Source organism: Bos indicus, chromosome 4 (assembly GCF_029378745.1).
Source record: "Bos indicus isolate NIAB-ARS_2022 breed Sahiwal x Tharparkar chromosome 4, NIAB-ARS_B.indTharparkar_mat_pri_1.0, whole genome shotgun sequence".
Taxonomy (NCBI): domain Eukaryota; kingdom Metazoa; phylum Chordata; class Mammalia; order Artiodactyla; family Bovidae; genus Bos; species Bos indicus.
The window spans coordinates 99,495,367-99,511,791 of record NC_091763.1 but is presented as its reverse complement, the minus strand read 5'-3'; the positions used below and the strand labels follow the sequence as shown (position 1 = coordinate 99,511,791).

At 43.1% G+C, this 16,425-nt stretch overlaps 1 protein-coding gene across 7 annotated transcripts in view; it reads left to right on the top strand.

The window, feature by feature from the left end:
* LOC109557664 (solute carrier family 23 member 1-like) overlaps positions 1–16,425 on the top strand; it is a 263,748-nt gene that overhangs the window by 5,404 nt on the left and 241,919 nt on the right. For 5 of the 7 annotated variants that reach the window (XM_070788189.1, XM_070788186.1, XM_070788187.1 and 2 more), the window contains exon 4: positions 13,128–13,274. In XM_070788189.1, coding sequence (XP_070644290.1) covers positions 13,128–13,274 — 147 coding nt within the window. Of the gene's footprint in view, positions 1–13,127; positions 13,275–16,425 lie in introns of those variants that run through there. The other 2 variants (XM_070788188.1, XM_070788190.1) reach the window with 2 other exon arrangements.

The following is a 16,425-nucleotide window of genomic DNA, read 5'->3' as shown; positions in this document are numbered from 1 at the left end:
TCCTTCAAAAAGGGGCTTGTAGGCATTCTTCTGCCACTATAAGAGTCATAGACTTAAAAACAAAGTATTTACTTGGCCATGCCAGGTCTTAGTTGCACCATGTGAACTCCTGGTTGAGGCATGTGGGATCTAGTTCCCTGACCAAAGGTTGAACCTGGACCCCCTGCATTGGGAGCTCAGAATCTTAATCACTGGGCCACCAGGGAAGTCTGAGAGTTACAGAATTTTACTGACCAGGGATTCCCCTGGGATAAAGTCACTTCCCCCATCTGGATATGCCCTGAGGTGGGGCTTTTTCCACCTCCATCTGGGAAGCCCCTGCTCTACAATATCTCTGGGATGTCACATTTCTATGTATATCTTTAATATGCTAGTGACTCATCTCTGACACACAGGAATCTTAGCCCACTGTGTACCTGTTTATTTGATTTTTTGCCCCAGCACTTTATGTAAGTGACACAAAGTGCTTTACAGCAAAAGATGTATTTTGATCAGGCTCTGTGCGTTCTACCAGCCATAGCTGACATGCTTCACAGAAGTCACACACTCTTATCAGAGTGAAGAACCAGCTGTTCTCAAGGAAGATAAGTTTTTCTCCACTCTTAAGTACTAATTTTTTTCCATGTTGGGCCTCATACAAGGACAATTTCCCAGAAAAGTGTTGTAAAGCAATTACAGAAGTGGTTTCCATAGCCTCATCAGGTCCAGATTGATATCCAGACAAACTTAGAATATTCAGTCATCAGGCAGAGAACACTCTTTGAGTCACTGACTTTTTTTTTTAAGATTTTTTCTGATGTTGACTGGAGAAGGCAATGGCACCCCACTCCAGTACTTTTGCCTGGAAAATCACATGGATGGAGGAGCCTGGTAGGCTGCAGTCCATGGGGTCCCTAAAGTCAGACACGACTGAGTGACTTCACTTTCACTTTTCACTTTCATGCATTGGAGAAGGAAATGGCAACCCACTCCAGTGTTCTTGCCTGGAGAATCCCATGGACGGAGAAGCCTGGTAGGCTACAGTCCGTGCGGTCGCACAGAGTCGGACACGACTGAAGCAACTTGGCGGCGGCAGAGGATGTTGACCAATTTCAAAGTCTTTATTGAATTTGTTACAATACTTCTTCTCTTTCATGTTTTGCTTTTTTGGCCACTGGGCATGTAGGATCTTAGCTCCCTAACCTGGGATCGAACCCTCACTCCCTTTATTGGAAGGCAATCTTAACCACGGGACCACCAGGGAAGTCCTGAGTCATTCAGTTGAGTTAAATTCAGTGGCTCAGTCCTGTCCGACTCTTTGTGACCCCATGAATCGCAGCACACCAGGCCTCCCTGTCCATCACCAACTCCCAGAGTCCACCCAAACCCATGTCCATTGAGTTGGTGATGCCATCCAACCATCTCATCCTCTGTCGTCCCCTTCTCCTCCTGCCTTCAATCTTTCCCAGCATCAGGGTCTTTTCAAATGAGTCAGCTCTTCGCTTGAGGTGGCCAAAGTATTGGAGTTTCAGCTTCAACATCAGTCCTACCAATGAACACCCAGGACTGATCTCCTTTAGGATGGACTGGTTGGATCTCCTTGCAGTCCAAGGGACTCTCAAGAGTATTCTCCAACACCACTGTTCAAAAGCATCAATTCTTCGGCACTCAGCTTTCTTTACAGCCTATCTCTCACATCCATACATGACTACTGGAAAAACTGTAGCCTTGACTAGATGGACCTTTGTTGACAAAGTAATATCTCTGCTTTTTAATATGCTGTCTAGGTTGGTCATAACTTTCCTTCCAAGGAGTAAGCGTCTTTTAATTTCATGGCTGCAGTCACCTTCTGCAGTGATTTTGGAGCCCAGAAAAATATAGTCAGCCACTGTTTCCCCATCTATGTGCCATGAAGGATGGGACCAGATGCCATGATCTTAGTTTTCTGAATGTTGAGCTTCAAGTCAACTTTTTCACTCTCCTCTTTCACTTGGATTGAGGCTCTTTAGTTCTTCTTTACTTTTTGCCATAAAGAATGAAGAGTCATTCATTGACCCTTAATGGCGGGGGGCGTGGGGGGGGTGGTGGTGGGAGAAGGCCCCAAACTAACATCCCCCCTACTGTCCCCACCAAAACCTCCCCCCACCCCCCGCTGCCCCTTCACCTTTCTGAGAATTCCAAGGGGTCTTGGGAGAAGGTATGAGGTGAGTTTGCCAGAGCTGTACCTGTCCGAGTCGTGTGAGTTCATTCACAGGCGCACATAACAGGAAGCCACATACACTTTTGAGTATTTTTGCAACCCTCCCAGAGTCAGAAGGAGACATGGAGTCTGAGAGAGAGGAAGTGATGTGCTAATGGCTGCCAAGCAGGGCACTGACAGACCACCGCGGCCCCAGTTCAAACTGCGTGCTCTGCTGTTCTGTGTAGCCTACGCAGCGTCAATCAACGAGCCAGCCAATCAACAACCATTCTTTTCCTCCTCTTTTCTTTCGCCAGTTCTTCTGCTGTTGTGCTCAAGGACTGCACCACGCGGTCACTAAAACCTCGCGATAAGTGCTCCAGAGTTCCCTTGGGCACCTCCAGGCTATCTTTGGCTTGGCCTTGACCTGCTTAGGCAAAACCACCCTTCTTTCACATTCAATCTAAGTACCGAAGCTGCATCAGGACAGCCTTCTTTTCAGGAATCCAAATAGGATCAGCATAATGTTTCCAAAGAGTTCTAACCAGCTATGGATTTATTTTAAAAAGTCGATGAGAGAATCTTTTATGGTCATTAATTTATGCATGTGTTCATTAATTAATTTATTTATTTTTCACTCAACAGATTGTGCTGTGAGCACTAACTCTGTGCTAGCGATGGAGTAGAGAAGTTATGGGACTTTATGGGCTTTTGGATGAGGAAACCGTGTTATGGCTGTGAGGCATGCTGGGGCAGTAGTCCCAGAGTGGAGAGAAGTCAGGGAAGGCTTCCTGCAGCAGAATTGGGAGGCATGCTTCCAGGCATTGCTGAATAGATGAGTAGAAGAAAAACTCTTACATTTAAGTTTCAGAAACTAAATAATAGATTTCATGGGCAAACGCTGCACCTAGCCCCAGGAACAGGGTGACTCTGCAGGGCTGTGCTGTGGCTGACTCAGTGCACCCACTCTCTGCAAGTCTGACCGCAGCCCCGAGCTCCTCCCACTGCCTGGACCTTAGTCCTCTGGGAAATATTCTCCATCGCCAGTGATGGGGCCCCCACTTACTGGGAGAGCTGAGATCCGATTTGTGGTCCATCGCATGGAGGAGGAGGACTGGCTTCCTCTGTCTCCACGTGGAGATGGCACATCTATCCCACCCACTCTCCACGTCAGCCAGAATTGTCCTTAGTTGCAGCTTCCCTGGTGGGATCTGAACAACACCCTTAAAATGGCAGGTCTTAACTGGGGGTGATTTTTACCCTGCTGGTGACATTTGGCAATGTCTGGAGTCATTTTGGGTCGTCACAACTGAGGGTGAGGGCAGGAGCTTGCCACTGGCATCTAGTGGGTCCAGGCCAAAGATGCTACTAAATATCCTAGGGTGCATGATACACCCCAACCCCTGCCATGAACACACACAACACAAGGAAGAATTATCCTGTCCAAAATGGCAATGGTGCTGAGGTTGAGAAACCCTGTCTTAGAATATGATGTTCCAGTGCTGTTCTGGAAGAGGTAGGGGACAAACACCCAGTTCTTGATCTGGTGGCTTTCTTGTCTCTCTCCACTTCAAAGCAACTGGTGACCCCTTGTCCCTGACTCATCTGCTTCTCCTACTTCTCCAGAGCAGGACCACTGATCCTTAGGGAGAGTAGCCATGGTGTCTGTGCCCACAATTTTGCTCCCATTTCTTTTAAAATCAGAAGGAAAAAAAACAATAATTTTTAGACAAAAGAGAGATTTTTCAGTACATAATAATGAATCTTTATATCAATATAGTCACAAAAAATAGCAGATTTCTTGTATAGGAGAAGCTCATAGCATTGAAGTGATTAGCATTCCCAGGAGTCATAGTGCAGCTTCAGTTCAGAAGTTGTTCTTTGAGGCTGTGTTGAGTAAAGGGTGCTTGACTATGGAGGTTGGTGTTGGTATGGGTACCTTTAACATCCTTTCCAGAACTTTCCCTGTGAGAAGCCCACACTATCTTCAGGGTACCCTGGCTGTGCCACTGTGTGGAACCTGCTATTCTTCTGTGGTCTGACCAGGGCCCAGGACCCTGCTGGGGCTTGTCACCTAATTGCCTGATCTTCATGCTGGTGGCCTTGCCCCATTCTGGCCACACCAAAGACATTGTTTTCCTATTCCTCTCACCTACAGCTGCTCTAATGTCACTCCATCTATAGATGCTCTAATGTCACTGAAGTGTGAGTTAAAAGCCTTTGAAACATAGGGCCAGAAGCTTATCATAATTATAGCAGCTAATACTTATTAGGTAGGTGCACCATGCAGGCGCGACACTGGACTATGTGCTTCATGCTCTGTTTTTTTCCCCCAGGTTTATTAGATGTAATTGACATATAACATTGTGTAAGCTTAAACTGTCCAAGACATTGACCTGATACAATTATATGCTGCAAAATAATTACCACCATAGCAGTTATTAATAGATTCCTAGGTATCACTAATGATCAAGAACTACCTGCCAATGCAGGAACTTAACATATTTGGGTTTGATCCCTGGGCTGGGTAGGTCCCCTGGAGGAGGGCATGGCTACCCAGTCTAGTATTCTTGCCTAGAGAATCCCATGGACAGAGAAGCCTGGCAGGCTACGGCCCATGGGGTCTCAAAGAGTCGAACATGACTGAAGTGACTTAGTGACTAGGCAGCAGTTCTTAGTCGTTAACCCCTCCATCACGGCATGCAGTCACCACTGCAACTTTCAAATATATAATACAGTATTATTAACTATAATCACCACACTGTACATTAGTTTCCCAGAACCTATTCATGTTATACTATTTGTTTATATCCTTTGAGCAACATCTCCGCATTTCTTCATGTTCCAATTTAATTTTTTCATCTATGAAGTAGGTGTTATTAACATTTTTGTTACATAGATCAGAAAAATAAGACTTATAAATGTTAATAATTTGCCCAAGTTTGGTAAACTATATAGCCAATAAATTGGAGGAGAGAGTTTATGATTCAAAGTTAATTTGGAGTAACCTGATAGGAACTTGGCTATTGACCCTAGAGCATTCTATATGCTCTACACTTATTTACATTTGTGTTATGTCCATTCATTCCTCCATTTACTCAGTCTACTTGAGCATTGGGGTTGTTCTAGAAGCTGGGACAAAAAAGGAGAGTAAGGGACAGTGAATGCGTTCTAGGAACTCAGTTCCAGTAGAAGAGATGGATAAGGAAATAGTCCATTATAATAAACACATTATGATAAGGGCTTTGGCACAGGGCTGGCCTCTGGGAGCATAAACAAGGACAGCTACACCATCTGGGTCAGAATCCCCATTTCCTTGCATATTTTCTTGAGAAACCCAGTTTTTCTTTTTGGCTACACCATGTGGGCTCTTAGTTCCCAGACAAAGGATTGAACCCATGCCCTTGGCAGTGAAAGCATGAAGTCCTAACCACTGAATGAGTCATCAAGGAATTCCTCTGCCCATTTTTCTGACCATGGAGTTGATCCCCATTTGTTCTTCCACAAAGTATATTTTCTGTTAGGGCTTGCTGCAGATGTATAATATAGAAAGTCACTGGTCTTTTGAGTCTGAATCTGGAAACCACAAGCTGGCCAGAATATACCACAATACCATTGTTCTTGCTTCTAGAAAGCTGTCCATCTGTCTGGTTGTAATATGAAAGTGAAACTAAGCAGGAGCCTCTGGTGATCCTGGGCATAGAAGCCTTTCCATGTCTCTTGTTCCTTGTTTGTGGGGAACAGACTCCAGCCTCCATGACCTTCTCTGAGTCCCAAAGGTTAGATTCAAACAGTTGCTAATCAGGGAAAGGAGGGGATTCAGAGACAACAGAGAACAGCCAGGAAACAATAGTGCAGGCTTTGGGCAGAGTCCTGGTTCCACCTCAAGAGATAAAACAGTATCTTTATTTTCTTGGGCGCCAAAATCACTGTGGATGGTGACTGCAGCCATGAAATTAAAAGACATTTGCTCCTTGGAAGGAAAGCTATGACAAGCCTAGGCAGCATGTTAAAAAGCAGAGATACCACTTTGCCATCAAAGGTCCATGTAGTCAAAGCTATGGTTTTTCCAGTAGTCATGTATGGATGTGAGAGTTAGACCACAAAGAAGGCTGAGTGCCGAAGAACTGATGCTTTCAAGTTGTGGTGCTGGAGAAGACTCTTGAGAGTCCCTTGGACTGCAAGGAGATCAAACCAGTCAGTCCTAAAAGAAATCAATCCTGAATATTAACTGGAAGGACTGATGCTGAAGCTCCAATACTCTGGCCACTTGACGCAAGGAGCACACTCACTGGAAAGGACCCTGATGGTGGAAAAGATTGACGGCAAAAACAAAAGAGAATGACAGAGGATGAGAGGGTTAGATAGCATCACTGACTCAATAGATATGGATTTGAGCAAAGTCTGGGAGAGAGTGAAGGACAAGGAAGCCTGGCGCGCTGCAGTGCATGGGGTCACAAAGAGTGGGACATGACTTAGTGACTGAACAACAATAACAAAAGGACTAAAACCCCAAATGAATGGTAGATGTCACCATTCTTTTTATTTATTTGTTTTTAATTGAAGGAAAATTGCTTTACATAATTTTGTTGTTTTCTGTCAAACCTCAATATGAATCAGCCATAGCTATATATATATCTGCTCCCTCTAGACCCTCCCTCCCATCTTCCTCCCTATCCCACCCCTCTAGGTTGATACAGAGCCCCTGTTTGAGTTTCCTGAGACATACAGCAAATTCCCATTGGCTATCTATTTTACTTCATAGAAACACAGTAAGTTTCTATGTTACTCTTTCCATACCTCTCACCCTGTCCTCCCCTCTTCCCATGTCCATAAGTCTATTCTCTCTGTCTGTTTCTCCATTGCTGCCCTGCAAATAAATTCTTCAGTACCATTTTTCTAGATTCTGTATATATGCGTTAGTATATGATATTTATCTTTCTCTTTCTGACTGACTTCACTCTGTATAATAGGCTCTAGGTTCATCCACCTCATTAGAACTGACTCAAATGCATTCCTTTTTATGGCTAAGTAATATTCTATTGTGAATATGTACCACAACTTCTTGATCCAGTCATCTGTCGATGGACATCTAAGTTGCTTCCATGTTCGAGCTATTGTAAATAGAGCTGCGATGAACAATGGGATACATGTGTCCTTTTCAGTTTTGATTTCTGCAGGGTATATGCCTAAGAGTGGGATTGCTGGGCCATATGGTGGGTTTATTTCTAGTTTTTTGAGAAGGAAGATGTCACCATTCTTTATTCCAGATTAAAGGAACCTCAAACTCATCAGATCATGTGTGTTAGTCACTCAGTCATATCTGACTCTTTGCAACCCTATGGCCTGCAGACCACCAGGCTCCTGGTGTCCATGGAATTCTCCAGGCAAGATTACTGTAATGGGTAGCCATTCCCCTCTCCAGGGGATCTTCCCAACCCAGGGATCAAACCTGGGTCTCCTGCATTGTAGGTGGATTCTTTACTATCTGAGCTACCAGGGAAGCCCAAGAACAAGGTTCTCATCAGATTACCTGCTGCTGCTGCTAAGCCACTTCAGTCATGTTCGACTCTGTGCGACCCCATAGACAGCAGCCCACCAGGCTCCCCCGTCCCTGGGATTCTCCAGGCAAGAACACTGGAGTGGGTTGCCATTTCCTTCTCCAATGCATGAAAGTGAAAGTGAAGTCGCTCAGTCGTGTCCGACTCTTAGCGACCCCATGGACTGCAGCCCACCAGGCTCCTCCATCCATGGGATTTTCCAGGCAAGAGTACTGGAGTGGGGTGCCATCGCTTTCTCCACAGATTACCTGAGACCAGATTAAAGCAGTGCCCTGTACACAGCCTTCTCTTGTGTTGTTCGAAGAGGGTGTTTGCTGTGACCAGTGCGTTCTCTTGGCAAAACTGTATTAGCCTTTGCCCTGCTTCATTCTATACTCCAAGGCCAAATTTGCCTGTTACTCAGGTATTCCTTGACTTTCTACTTTTGCATTCCAGTCCCCTATAATGAAAAGGACATCTTTTTTGGGTGTTAGTTCTAGAAGGTCTTGTAGGTCTTCTTAGAACCGTTCAACTTCAGCTTCTTCAGCATTATTGGTGGGGCACAGACTTGGATTACTGTGATATTGAATGGTTTGCTGCCGGGAGCCAGCGTGAGGAACTCCGCCCATGGCAAAGGTCATGAGGAAGGAAGCTCGGCATACGCAAAGGTGGGATCGAGCCTCAGGAGTCCCCCTGGAAATTCTCGAACATCTACCCCCATAACCAGAGTCTGCCTACTTTACTGCCTTGTGCTCTCACCTACACCTCTGACTTTACGGGGAGCTGTCCCCCACCACCATCTCTTTCTCTGAAAAAGAGTTAACTTACAGCTCCAGTTAATAAGGTTCCTGGGCATGACAAGAGTGTTTTAGTTCACAAACCCCTCAGATGGCTCTCTAACTTGCCTGACAGGTTTACCCGGACTCCTACAGCTATGCATACGATTGTTTACAGTCTCTCAACTATGAGAGGCATGGGGAGCTTAAGATATTCAAATAGTATAGAGCCTCTCGGAGAGTTAGACATTGCCAGAATAGAACTAGTAGAAGATTTAATTGTTGAGCCAATGCTTGCTGCCAAGTTTCCACATCCCCTGTATTGTATCCTTGGAAGTGTATTAATTAATATAGTTGGTATGTAGAAAAAATAAGTAGTGGCCTTGGTGTTAACAACTTTAGACCCTTAAGGTAATAAATTCTTTCCTTTGTTGTAAACCCACTGCACCTCTGCCCTATAGGAATGCAACTTTATCTAACACCTTTGGAGGATGGTGCCAAACTTTAAAATAATTACTCTTAGAGAAAATAAGTCTTATGGTTGACAAACCTTCGTCAGAGTCATAAAATGTTAACAGGCCTTCTGGCCAGAAGGTGATGTAAATCACCTAAATCATTTGTATAGTTTGCAGAAAAGAAACCCTGGTTTCAATAAGGATCAAAGACTGCTGACTTTGCATGATTTAACACCCCCTATTATCCTCTATGTGCAACTTAGGGTATAAAAGTCCCTGTTGAAAATAAAGCTACAGGCCTTGCTCACCAAAACTTGGTCTCCCCATGTCGTTCTTTCTCTCACCTTCCGGCTGAATTCCCATCTGAAGCGTGGAAGCTCGCCAAGCCTACTAATTTTGCCTGGGCTTCTAAGATCTGACAGGAGAGGCCTTAGTGTCTCCTCTCCTTTGGGAGAATGGAAGGATGCCTGCGGCCTACGTAGGTGGTGCAAATTCCTTGTCTTGGAATTTTATTGGTTTTCCACGTAAACCAAGTTATTCGGCCTCTTTTCTCCACTGAATTTTCTCACTGAGCTATCCCTATTTAACCACTCTTTATATCTCTAATTAATACTTAATTAAGCTATTGCTATTCTAATCGCTGACGCCGTCATCCTGAGGAAATTCCTGGATACAACCGGGGCAGGACCCTGACAGTTTGCCCTGGAAATGAATTGAGATCATTCTGTTGTTTTTGAGATTGCATCCAAGTACTGCATTTCAGACTCTCTTGTTTACTATGATGGCTACTGCATTTCTTCTAAAGGATTCTTGCTCACGGTAGTAGATATAATGGTCATCTGAGTTAAATTTACCCATTTCAGTCCATTTTAGTTTGCTGATCCCTAAAATTTTGATGTTCACTCTTACCATCTCCTGTTTGACCACTTCCAATTTGCCTTGATTCATGGACCTAACATTCCAGGTTCCTATGCAATATTGCTCTTTACAGCATCGGACCTTGCTTCCATCACGAGTCACATCCACAACTGGGTGTTGTTTTTGCTTTGGCTCCATCTCTTCATTCTTTCTGGAGTTAGTTTTCCACTGATTTCCAGGAGCATATTGGGCACCTACGGACCTGGAGGGTTCATCTTTCATTGTCCTATCTTTTTGCCTTTTTATTCTGTTCATGGGGTTCTCAAGGCAAGAATACTGAAGTAGTTTGCCATTCCTTTTTCCAGTGGACTGTGTTTTGTCAGAACTCTCTCCACCATGACCTGTCCGTCTTGTGTAGCCCAACATGGCATGGCTCATAGTTTCATTGAGTTAGACAAGCCTGTGGTCCATGTGATCATATTGGTTAGTTTTCTGCGTCATAGCAAACACCTTCTTCCAACAACACAGAGAAAACTCTACACATGGACATCACCAGATGGTCAACACTGAAATCAGATTGATTATATTCTTTGCAGCCAAAGCAGGAGAAACTCTATACAGTCAGCAAAAACAAGACCAGGAGCTGACTGTGGCTCAGATCATGAACTCCTTATTGCCAAATTCAGACTTAAATTGAAGAAAGTAGGGAAAACCACTAGACCATTCAGGTATGACCTAAATCAAATCCGTTACAGTGGAAATGAGAAATAGATTCAAGTGATTAGATCTGACAGAGTGCCTGAAGAACTACAGGCAGTTTTGTGACATTGTACAGGAGACAAGAATCAAGACCATCCCCAATAAAAAGAAATGCAAAAAGGCAAAATGGTTGTCTGAGGAGGCCTTACAAATAGCTGTGAAAAGAGAAATGAAAGGCAAAGGAGAAAAGGAAAGATATAACCATTTGAATGCAGAGTTCCAAAGAGTAGCAGGGAGATACAAGAAAACCTTCCTCAGTGATCAGTGCAAAGAAATAGAGGAAAGCAATAGAATGGGAAAGACTAGAGATCGCTTCAAGAAAATTAGAGATACAAAGGGGCTATTTCATGCAAAGATGGGCATAATAAATGACAGAAATGGTATGGACCTAACAGAAGCAGAAGATATTAAGAAGAGGTGGCAAGAATACACAGAAGAATTATCAAAAAAAGATCTTCATGGCCCATATAATCATGATAGTATGATCACTGACCTAGAGCCAGACATCCTGGAATGTGAAGGCAAGTGGGCCTTAGGAAGCATCACTATGAACAAAGCTAGTGGAGGTGATGGAATTCCAGTTGAGCTATTTTGAGTCCTAAAAGATGATGCTGTGAAAGTGCTACACTCAATATGCCAGAAAATTTGGAAAACTCAGCAGTGGCCACAGGACTGGCAAAGGTCAATTTTCATTCCAATCCCAAAGAAAGGCAATGCCAAAGAATGCCCAAGCTACCACACAATTGCACTCATCTCACATGCTAGCAAAGTAATGCTCAAAATTCTCCAAGCCAGGCTTCAACAGTATGTAAACCATGAACTTCCAGATGTTCAAGCTGGATTTAGAAAAGGCAGAGGAACCAGAGATAAAATTGCCAACAACCGTTGGATCATCAAAAAAGCAAGAAAGTGCCAGAAAAACATCTATTTCTGCTTTATTGACTATGCCAAAGCCTTTGACTGTGTAGATCACAATAAACTGTGGAAAATTCTGAAAGAGATGGGAATACCTGACCACCTGACCTGCCTCTTGAGAAATCTGTATGCAGGTCAGGAAGCAACAGTTAGAAGTGGACATGGAACAACAGACTGGTTCCAAATAGGGAAAGGAGTACATCAAGGCTGTATATTGTCACCCTGTTTATTTAACTTATTTGCAGAGTACATCATGAGAAATGCTGGGCTGCATGAAGCACAAGCTGGAATCAAGATTGCCAGGAGAAATATCAATAACCTCAGATATGCAGATGACACCACCCTTATGGCAGAAAGCGAAGAAGAACTAAAGAGCCTCCTGATGAAAGTGAAAGAGGAGAGTGAAAAAGTTGACTTAAAACTCAATATTTGGAAAACTAAGGTCATGGAATCTGGTCCCATCTGCTGCTGCTGCTGCTGCTAAGTCGATTCAGTCGTGTCCGACTCTGTGCGACCCCATAGATGGCAGCCCACCAGGCTCCCCCATCCCTGGGATTCTCCAGGCAAGAACACTGGAGTGGGTTGCCATTTCCTTCTCCAATGCATGAAAGTGAAAAGTGAAAGTGAAGTCACTCAGTCGTGTCCGACTCCTAGCGATCCCATGGACTGCAGCCCACCAGGCTCCTCCGTCCATGGGATTTTCCAGGCAAGAGTACTGGAGTGGGGTGCCATTGCCTTCTCTGCTGGTCCCATCACTTCATGGCAAATAGATGGGGGAGCAATGGAAACAGTGGCTGACTTTATTTTGGGGGGCTCCAAGGTCACTGTAGATGGTGTCTGCAGCCATGAAATTAAAAGACACTTGATCCTTTGAAGAAAAGCTATGATCAACCTAAACAGCATATTAAAAAGCAGAGACTTTACTTTGCCAACAAAGGTCCGTCTAGTTAAAGCTATGGTTTTTCCAGTGGTCATGTATGGATGTGAGAGTTGGACTAAAAAGAAAGCTGGGCACTGAAGAATTGATGCTTTTGAAATGTGGTGTTGGAGAAGACACTTGAGAGTCTCTTGGGCTGCAAGGAGATCCAGCGTGTCCATCCTAAAGGAAATCAGCCCTGAGTATTCATTGGAAGGACTGATGCTGAAGCTGAAATGCCAATACTTTGGCCACCTAATGGGAAGAACTGAGTCATTTGAAAAGACCCTGATGCTGGGAAAGATTGAAGGTGGGAGGCGAAGGGGATGACAGAGGATGAGATGGTTGGATGGCATCACTGACTCAGTGGAATTGAGTTTGATTAAGCTCCAGGAGTTGGTGATGGACAGCGAGGCCTGGCATGCTGCAGTCCAGGGGTCACAGAGTCAGACACAACTGAGTGACTGAACTGAACTATAAACGGCCTAATCTTATTAGCAGCCCCAAGCTTGAGCCATTGCTATAAAATTTCTCACCAAATCCCTCTGGTTGGAGATACACAGTTTTCGAGGGCAGGAGCCACTGTGTTCCCCTTTGCCTGGCAAACCAATAAGCTATTCTTTTCTATTTCATCCAAAACTCTGTCTCCAAAATTTGATTTGACAATGGTACATAGAGGCCAAGCTTTTGGCATCAAAATGCACTTGATTCCTCTTGAAATGCTCAAACGTATTTTTGTCTTTTTCCCAGCAGAGGTGTGATGGTGTGATCAGCTCCCATGAAGGTGACCAAGGCAGCAAGAAGGATGGCCAGCTCAAGAGTCCCAGCAGCAGCCACATGGCTTATGGCATCCTGGATATCCCACCATGGTATCTCTGCATCTTCTTGGGGATCCAGGTAATGCCACACAGAAGCATTGGGTACAAGGAGGCTCTGTCTCAAAAGGCACATCGACACACACGGGTCAAATTAGTCAAGATCTAACTTCAGTTGCTCATGTTCTTGGTTTCCATGCCTTTGACCTTTAGGGGACTCAAGGCTCTCTTTTCTCTTTTTTTTCTATTTTCTCCCAAGGAGTTTGAGGATGGGGGCAGGGATTTAGGGGAAGATTCTTCCCCATACTAAGCTACTAGGTCACATCAAGGACACCAACTGGGCCATTGTGAGTTTTTTTTTTTGTTTGTTTGTTTCAAGTTATCAATTATAATTTGTTTGGAAACAACTTATATGTTTGATAACCAGTGCTTGGGGAATATTGGAAAACAAGCATTGTCAAATACTTGTTGGAATGTTATCTGGTGCAACTTTTCTATTAACTGGTAAAACACATGTTATTTAACCCAGGCCCTAATGCTTAAGAATTTCCCTGTAGATATATACCCAGGGGTCCAGTGGTTAGGAGTCCATCATTTCACTGCCAAGGCATGGGTTCAATTCCTGGTGGGGGAACTAAGTTCCCACAAATTGCGTGACATGGCCAAATTAAAAAAAAATTTTTTTAAGAATTTCTCTCTAGATATGCTGGCAAGACTTGTTAAGATAAGTACAAAGATATTCTATTAATTAATCATAAAATCACAACAAGAAACAAAACCCAGAAACACCCCCAAAATATCCATCTTAGAGAACTGTGGCATATTCTAAAAAATAATTTTTTAATGTAGCTGTTAGAAAGAGAAAGATATATTTACCTTGCAGTTAAAAAATAATCACCAGCATAGATTAAGTGAAAAATGTCAAGTAAATAACTGTGTATAGTGTGATCTTTTTTTATGTTAAAGACTAACAAACAAAAATAGAGATAGAACAGCAGAAATAAGTATATGTAGTAATTTTTGCATGTTTTGAAGGAATCATAAGAAACTAATAGAGGTATTTAACCTTGGCTTTTGAACTGTGGTGTTGGAGAAGACTCCTGATAGTCCCTTGGGCTGCAAGGAGATCCAACCAGTCCATTCTAAAGGAGATCAGCCCTGCGTGTTCTTTGGAAGGACTGATGCTAAAGCTGAAACTCCAGTACTTTGGCCACCTCATGTGAAGAGTTAACTCATTGGAAAAGACCCTGATACTGGGAGGGATTGGGGGCAGGAGGAGAAGGGGATGACAGAGGATGAGATGGCTGGATGGCATCACTGACTCAGTGGACGTGAGTTTGGATGAACTCCGGGAGTTGGTGATGGACAAGGAGGCCTGGCATGCTGCGATTAATGGGGTTGCAAGAGTCGGACACGACTGAGTGACTGAACTGAACTGAACTGAAGAACTAGAAAAAGGAAAGTAGCTTTCAAATTTCACTATTTGTTTTGTAACTTTTTGTAGCTTGAATCTTTAATCTCATAGATGGACTCATTTTCATTTTCATCCCAAAATGTTCAATGTGGAATATCAGGGATGGGATATACTTTTTTGTTTGCTTCCTGGTGCTTTTCCACAAAAGAAGAGAAGCAAATGGATTACTATTTTTAAAAATATTATTGTGAGCCAATAAAATGGATAATGTAGATACTTCATTATGAAAGGGTGTTGAATTTTGTCAAATGTTTTTTTCTGCATCCATTGGGGTGATAGGATTTTTATTTTTCATTTTATTAATATGGTGTATCATATTTACTGATTTGTATATATTTAACATTCCAGGGACAAAAATCCTACTTAATCATGGCATATGGCCCTTTTAATGTACTGTAGAATGCTGTTTTCTAGGATTTCATTGAGCAGTTTTGCATCTATATCCATGAGGGATAATTTTCTGTAATTTTCTTTCTTCGTAGGATCTTTATCTTGCTGTGGTATCAGGGTTATGTGAAAGTCGCTCAGTTGTGTCTGACTCCTTGCAACCCCATGGACTGTAACCTGCTAGGCTCCTCTGTCCATGGGATTTTCCAGGCAAGAATACTGGAGTCGCTTGCCATTTCCTTCTCCAGGGGATCCTCCCAACCCAAGGATCAAACCTGGGTCTCCTGCATTGTGGGCAGATTCCTTACCATCTGAGCCACAACCCCATCAGGGTTATACTGGATTGTAAAATGAGTTTGGGAGTGGTCCCTCCTCTTCAATTTTTGGAGGAGTTTGGGAAGGCTTGGTGTTAATTCTTCTTTAGATATTTGATAGAATTTGCCAGTGAAACCATCTGGTCTTGGGCATTTCTTTGTTGGGAAATTTTGATTATGGTTTTAGTCTCCTCACTAGTCATTGGTCTGTTCATGTTTTCTATTTCTTCATGATTCAGTCTTGGTAAATTGTGTCTTTCTAGTAATCTATCCATTTCTTCTAGGTTATCCAATTTATTGGTGTGTAATGGTACTATTGTTTTATGGTACTTTGCATTCCTATCGTATCATGTCTCATTTTATTTGAGTCCTCTCTCCTTTTTTCTGAGTTTACCTAAGGGTTTGTTTATCTTTAAAAAGCTCTCGTTTTGTTGATTTTTTCCTATTGTTTTTCATTTCATTTATTCCTGTTCTGATCTGTATTTTTTCCCTGTCTTCTAACTTGAGACTCAATTTGTTCTTCCTTTTCTAGTTCTTTGAGAAATAATGTTGTTTATTTAAGACCTTTTTTCTTTCTTAATGCAGGCATAGATTGTTATAAACTGTCCTTTTAGAACTGCTTTTGCTGCATCCCACTAGTTTTGGTATGTTGTATTTCCATTTTCATTTGTCTTAAGTTACTTTTTATTTCTCTTTTGATTTCTTCTTTGACCCATTGGTTGTTCAGGAGTGTGTTTCTTAATTTCCACCAGCTTGTGTCCAGTTTCCTTCCTCTTATTGATTTCCAGTTTCAGACCATTGTGGACAGAAAAGATTGTTGGTTTGATTTCAGTCTTCTTAAATTTGCTGATGCTGTTTTTTGACCTAACATATAATCAGTCTTGAAGAATGTGCTCAGGCCTGGTCAATGGTCTTGCCCTCACCTTGTGCCTTATTTTAATAATGAGCCTCTTGTCATTCCTATTCTTAAGGCCACCTCCTTGGTTCCTCTTATGTCCTCCCACACTGCATCCCTACCTTGGTTTCTTACCTAAAACAGCAGTTCTCAGCCCTGGGGT